General features: G+C 30.3%; 1 protein-coding gene across 1 annotated transcript in view; it reads right to left on the bottom strand.

Annotated features, from left to right (window-relative positions):
* Positions 1 to 496: 496 nt before the first annotated feature.
* LOC105462594 (fatty acid synthase-like) overlaps positions 497 to 7,350 on the bottom strand; it is a 13,376-nt gene continuing 6,522 nt past the window's right edge. The window contains exons 2-5 of the mRNA XM_011709298.1: positions 5,807 to 6,279; positions 5,417 to 5,671; positions 674 to 925; positions 497 to 592 (exon numbers count right to left, since the gene is read on the bottom strand). Coding sequence (XP_011707600.1) covers positions 497 to 592; positions 674 to 925; positions 5,417 to 5,671; positions 5,807 to 6,279 — 1,076 coding nt within the window. The remainder of the gene's footprint in view (positions 593 to 673; positions 926 to 5,416; positions 5,672 to 5,806; positions 6,280 to 7,350) is intronic.

Here is a 7,350-nt window from a genome sequence, read left to right as displayed (position 1 = left end):
CAAAATTAAAAAAATTTCTGAGAGATGACTGATTTGTTTCACGTGGAATGGCCCATATCAATGTGTGTGTGTGTGTGTGTGTGTGTGTGTGTGTGTATCGGTGGATGGGTAGAGGTGTTAAATTAATAATTGTATAATTTTGAATTTCGAAGGTTCAAAGTTTAAAGTATCGAAGTTTCGAAGTTTCGAAACTTCGAATTTCGAAGATTTCAATGCCGATCTTTCGAAACCTTCGAAGGAAATCACCAGCCCTAATATGTATATCTGTTTATAACTTCTGCATTTTATTTTAAATTATAAAAATGTTTGATTTTGTATTTTTTTTTACAAATTATACTATATTTTTAGATATTAAAAAAGTACATATACGTACACAGATGTGTATAGTACATTGTATATCATATACACGTGTTGTGTGTGTGTGTGTGTGTGTGTGTGTGTGTGTGTGTGTGTGTGTGTAAGAATATTCAAATGTCTAAACATATTGTTTTTCTATCTATTCTTCATTAATAATCGATATAATTTTATCGTTGTCCATCATTGTGATATGAGTACCTTCTACATATTGAATTTGCACTGTACCTTCGGTAACCTGAAAATAAATTCTCTTGTTATAAAATAAATTTTACTATCAGTACTTTATTTAAAAAATGTCCATCTGAATTAAATTTACCTTACGTAAACCATAATCCTCTTCAATAAAAGAGGTAATTGCAAGAGTAGGTCTTAACAATGTTATAGATGACTTAAGGCGTGGTAATGAAGATATATTATAATCCCGTATAGCAATTACATTATTATAAATTGTCGAACATATAAGTTTTTGATTTTCAATACTTAATTTATTTAATTCCTTTGGAAAGTAAGCATGAAATATTTTTAATTTCTCTTCCCATGCGTTACATTTATTCAGCTCCAATACAAGCTAATAATAAATACAATTAGACGTTTATCAAATTAGCAGTTTATGTAATTGATAAGAAATATGCTTCATTAAAAATAATGTCCATATTTAAATAATAAAATAAAGATTTCTGAATTTTCTGAATTTTTTTAATAGAAAAATTCTGTTATTTTTAATTAATTGCAATTTATATATTTTCTTTCGTTAATACGTTTGCTGCTTATCACGCATCAGCGTATGATAAATCTGTGTGTTTAATTAAAGCGAACCAGCCATTCAGGCTTTGAATGTGAAAACAAAAGTTTTTGTGAGATTGGCTTCCAGAAATGGTGTGTCCTTTCAGATGAGCAGCAAACGTGTTAATAAGAAAAGATCGCCGATATCATTATGTTAATTTTACAAATTATACTATTTAAAAAACTAAAAATGAAAAAAATGAAACAATAACAAATGACAAATAAACAAACAAAAGGGTTATAAACGCAAAATTTCGTATGTAAAATTTACATTACCCCCGAAAAGTTTCTGGACAGTAGCAAAATTTTCATGTTTGAAGTTTTAAACCGTTAAATTTAGTGCAGCACTGTGCTAAATCAAAGATTAGAGGACTTTGTCATACTGCAGGACAAATGTAATCATAATTTGCAAATCAAAAGAGAGATAACACTGTTCAATCAAAAAATGACTTTTTTCGAATACTATAACCAAACTAGTCATTTTCCGCAGTTTTTTGAACGCTAAATCCGAATCCGCTTGTAGAATTGTTCTATCACGTCACACTTTTGAGAAATTTGCAGATAAAGTTGCAAAGAAGGGCTATTTTTATATACTTTGTCATATTATAACTTCGAAATGCGACGTGCTAAAGAAGTGATCGTGCAGTCAAAATTAAATATGTTGTTAGGACTTTCAACCCTCAAAATAGATTTTTTGTGTCCATTATGATTAATAAGTTATTTATTGTTAAACCTTTTATTGCGGAAAAACTGTGATTTAAATCATTGACAATTTATCAAACAGTTTTTAAGTGGTTTGAAATTATTAAAATACGGTAAGATTGACAAATTGCGAAGTCTACATTTTCAATGGCGGATATCATAATTTAAAAAAATGTTTAAAAATGTGTGTGTTGTGTGTGCGCGCGCGCGCGCGCGCGCGTGTGTGTGTGTGTGTGTGGCGCATGTGGAAGTGACGAGCCATAGGATCCTTATCTCTGCTGTGATATACACGCACGCCCGTGCACCAGCCATGCGCACACGCACACGCACACACACACACACGCACACGCACATGCACACGCACACGCACACGCACACGCACACGCACACGCACACGCGCACGCGCACACACACACACACACACACACACACACATTTAGACACTCTTGAGAAGGATTGTTTGCAATCATAATACTTCAATCTTATGAAACCTCTTAATGTATTTTTAATACATTCACCGATTCCTCGAAAACTGTCCATTTTTTGACTTCGTGCTCACGGACACTTTTGATCAGGATGTCATAAAGTAAAACATATCAAAATTTCAGCCGATTTGACCGGGAACCAAAACCCATTAGTTTTGTGCGGGATCCTTTGGTAAATGCCTAATTTTTCAGTGTACCGCTTTTTTGCGGGTGAGTGTATAAAGACCATACGTGCGGAGCTTTCTATCATATACAATTTAATTTTAATTATTTAAATTATTATACGTTTTTATCACTGTGACCATGACACTATTTATTGTTGTTTAATTTTGATGACGATTTATATGCAGAGAGGCGAAATTTTATCTCTACGACAGTGGGTGAGTTATCTGATTTTAATTTCAAATTGTTTAGTTAATTAGAATTCTTACTGAATTACTACATAGACTTTATGAAATGCATACTTAATCTGGCTTATCAACTGGTTTGGGACTTCTCACACTATCTTCGTCCCACTGCGTAACTGCAGATTTTAGCTTGTGAACCATCATTATTTCATCTTATGTATTCGCCTGAAAGTTCAGTCGAAACGTACGAAATAGCTAGATAATTTTATCTTAACAAGCTACTATGCAATTATATAATTAAAATTTGCTTTTATTTAATTTAGTTTTTGATTGCGCACGCCATTTTTTTTAATATTTTAAATCCGCAAGCGGATGCTGTTTACCGCGTTAACTCCTATAGCCCTTTCATTTTAGTTAATTTTGTTGATTGAAGGGAGTTCGAATATATTTCATTCTTTATTTAAACTACACATTTGCAAAAAAAATTATTAGAGTGTTATTGTTGCATTTGTTTTTAACTGATTATAAAATCAAGTTTAAAAATATATGAATATATAAATTTATAGATCTTTATCTTTTTAATTAACTAAACAAAATATATTTTTATCAGCGTTAATAAAATGCAATGTTTAGTTTCCAAGAAATAAGTGGATGTCACTTTAGAAGATGTTGGTATCAGCGACTTTTCTTTACTCGAATTTATTATATTTTTGATATTTAATTAACTTTTTACAATAAGCCATTAGTAATTAGTTGGATTAAAATAATATAGATCAAAAGTCAGAAGTCAGTTAATCTAAGTTTTAAATCGTAAGAAACGGAATTTAGCTATCTCTACGTAGTGAATGATAATTTTTTATTGTCTTATGACACTATTGAATTATTTACAACTTGCTCAAAACTTCAGATTTATTATTTAACGGTTCATTATAGAAAGATTTTTGAATTATTGCTATTATTTAATCTCATTTTATATTAAAATAATGAACTTACAATTATTGTAAATATATGTCCATATAATATATTTATAATTATTATATGTTGAATTATACATGTTGAAAATAACAAGTAATCTCAATTCAAAATCAGCGCGGCAGTATCGAGCGTTAATTGCGTAAAGCGCGATTTGAAGGAATGCGAGTGGACTCTATATATGTATGTATTTGCCTGTTTTGTATAATGACTCGGCAAGGATTAGGGAAGAACAAAGGAGCTCATTTGTGCGCGAGCAGTCCTAATGAGCAGTCATAATTAAAACCGATACACGCTAATAGAATTTTCTTACATTGAATTATCTTAACATTGATTATATGTAGAACAATTTTTTGTAATGAGTTATATTTCTTTGATGCAAACATTCGACCGAATATTCATTTAAAATTACGTGCTCTCCTCTGTAGTAAAAAATCCCAACAATAATGTTATTATTTTATTATGAAATAAGATTAAATAAAAGCAATAATTTAATCTTTTTATAATGAACTGTAAAATAATAGATCTGAAGTTCTGATCGAATTAAAGGTTAATATATAAATATATTATATATTAACCTTTAAATCCTTATACTTTACACGAAAACACTCAGAGAGAGAGAGAGAGAGAGAGAGAGAGAGTGTACAGAATGGTCTTTAAGCGTCGACAGATACATTGAAAATGTAGCCAAAAACGGCTTTTACAGCTATATATGTGATCATTCAGGTTTAAAAAATGCAAACCCTGAAATCGTAGTTGATCGTTTTCCCAAAATACGTTCGTTGTATGTGTAGTCTTCAATAATGTTTATTTTATATCGTTCACAAAACTTTAAAAATTCTCTGTGAATTGATTCATAGCTTGCTCTGACAATTTTTAATGGGCTGGGCTTATGATCAGAGCAAGCGGATGAATCAATTCACAGAAAATTTTTAAAGTTTTGGGAACGGTATAAAATAAACATTATTGAAGACTATATATACAACGAGACTTAAAAAAGCAATTGTTGCACTTTAATCACAGCATATTTAGACTGGAAAAAGTAAAAATTATTTTCATTTTTAATTTTTAAAAATTAAACGGAACATAATTACAAATTATTACACCCTTAATTATATAAAAAAATAAAAATTCAATAATTATAAAAAATAATAAAATTTAAAAAAACAAAAACAAAACAAAAATGGGATCATCCTACCACTATGTCCACGTTTGGTCCTGGTGCTAAAGCTAAAAGTGGTATATTAATTTAATTAAGGCTGTATGTAATTCTGTTTATATATATGTATAAGGTAAAAATATAATATGTATATGATAAAATAAATTACTATATTACATAATAATTCGTGTATAATATAAATTACTATACTATATAATTACTATATACGTATATGTATATGATCCAATAAAACATTTCATGATTACTTATAGTCTACAAATATTAGAAAATGTAATTTTGAAATATCTTGGAAAAACGATCAGCTACGATTTCGGGGTTTGCATTTTTTAAACTATGAATGACAAATAAAGTAAAAGCCGTTTTTGGCTACATTTTCAAAGAACCTATCGATACTTAAAGACCACTGCGAGAAACAGACACTTTGTTTTACTATTTCAAATTCAAATATAAAGCCATAACAAATATTCACATTATAATGTTAGTTACTTTACATGTATGCTTTATTTTATTTAAGTTTATGTATAATAAAATTAAATTTACGTAAATAATTTTTAAAATAAAATTCAAAGTGTATTCTATAATTTACTAACCATTTGCTTGTTAACTGCAGTATACATTTCCAACAAGCTAAGTAATATTGTATTTTGTATCTCTTCTGGCGAAGTGTATGAAGTATATTGCTCAAGCCAAAATTTCATTTTATCAGGAGCTCCATCTATTAGTATTAATCGTCCTGAGAAATTATTAACTTCTAATAATCTTGCTAATTCGATAGCAATTAAAGATCCAAATGAATAACCCACTATTAGAAATTCTCTTCGATCTTTTAATTTCTTCAATATATACTAAGAAAATAAATATAAATGTATGTATATATGTAGTAATACGAAAGATTTATTAAATACATTAAAAAATTTAATTATTAGATATAATATTTATTAAATAAGAATTAAAAGTCTAAATAATTTATAATTATATACAGGCAGCAAATATGCAGCTGATTTCATCACTGAATGACTTTGAGGTATATTAAGGATACCATGTTGTACACATATTGGCAAAAATTTAATTTTTGATGCTATAGATTTATATACTTTTGAACATCCTTCAACTCCTGGTATGAGAAATACAATATCTCTACCATCCTCCTTCTCTGTAGCAAGTTCTACAAGAACATCTGAAACTAAATCTGAATCCTTAATTATTTGAATCATGATGTCCAAACCTTCCAAATTATTTGTATCAATTTTATTTATGTTGTGCGTTTTCCTTTGCTCGGCTGTATCTGTCATTTGTTTAAGTTTAGCAAAATTAAGATTTCGAATGTCTTGCGCCGTTAAAAGAATATCAAACTCTCTTTCCAATGTCTGCTTAATTTCTACTGCCATCATCGAATCCATACCAAGTTCGGCCAGTGACGCGTTTTGAGCCACTATGTTTACGTTCTTCAACCCTTTCAAATTAAATTAAAAATAAGAAATAAATTTTATGTTATTAATGTTTAATCTACTAAAATAGCATATTAAAAATCTAATTGTTACACTTCTTATAATGTTTTTGTGCAATCAACTAGGTAAACATAAACCTATGTAAACCTGGCACCCGACTTTAAGAAAAAAATGTTTTCAAGTGCGCATTAAATTAAGCTTGGTTTGTATTAGTTTGTATCATTTCTTTTCGTTTGTACCTTAAGGGGTTCAAAATTATAAAGGGTTAAAAAAACTTAGCACCCTACTTTGAGATTTTTCAAATCCGCAAGCGAGTGCTGTTTTTGGGTCGATCGTACACGTTTGTACCACACGTTTGTACCTACTCCATTCAATTCGTTTGTTCCCTTAAAGGGGTGATTGTACCAAATTTTAAAAATTGGGATAACAGCCAACTTCGCCATTTTTTAAGATCTTTTAAATCTGCCAGCGGGTACTGTTTCGGGATCGTTTGTACCAGTTTGTGCCACCTTGCGTTTCGTTTGTATCCGCTGATTTGAAATAGCAGAGATGACTCTTATCCCTATATTGAAAATTCGATACAATCACTCCCTTAATTGTACAAACGAATCGGATGGAGGTATAAACGTGTACGATTGATTCGGAAACTGCATCCGCTTGCGGATTTAAAATATTTAAAAAAATGGCGAAGTTGGCTCTTTATTAAGATAGTTAAAAGAACTTTGAGGTAATATAAATATAAATCAATATGTTGCGTCGTGGTGGAAGCGAAAGCGGACGGTTGGATCGACAGATTGAGAGAGGATTGAGCGAACAGACTTTTATTTCGACAATTACAAAAAACTAACAAAAAAAGAGAATTACAACAGTTACTGTCGTGATCGCAAGTTTGCGGCGAACGAACGGCAAGGTAACGGTGCGACGGAGCAACGCGAGCGACCGAAACCGAGAATACTGAGATCTTTTCTGAGAAAACTGAGAAAAGGACTGACTAGACTCCGGGCGGGAGCTCTGCTATTTATACTCAAGGCATGTTGTTTGTCGAGTATTTTTCTAATCGCGAAAATGCCAAAAAA

Source organism: Wasmannia auropunctata, unplaced genomic scaffold (assembly GCF_000956235.1).
Source record: "Wasmannia auropunctata unplaced genomic scaffold, wasmannia.A_1.0 LD336097.1, whole genome shotgun sequence".
Lineage (NCBI taxonomy): Eukaryota > Metazoa > Arthropoda > Insecta > Hymenoptera > Formicidae > Wasmannia > Wasmannia auropunctata.
This window is presented reverse-complemented; position numbering and strand designations above follow the sequence as displayed.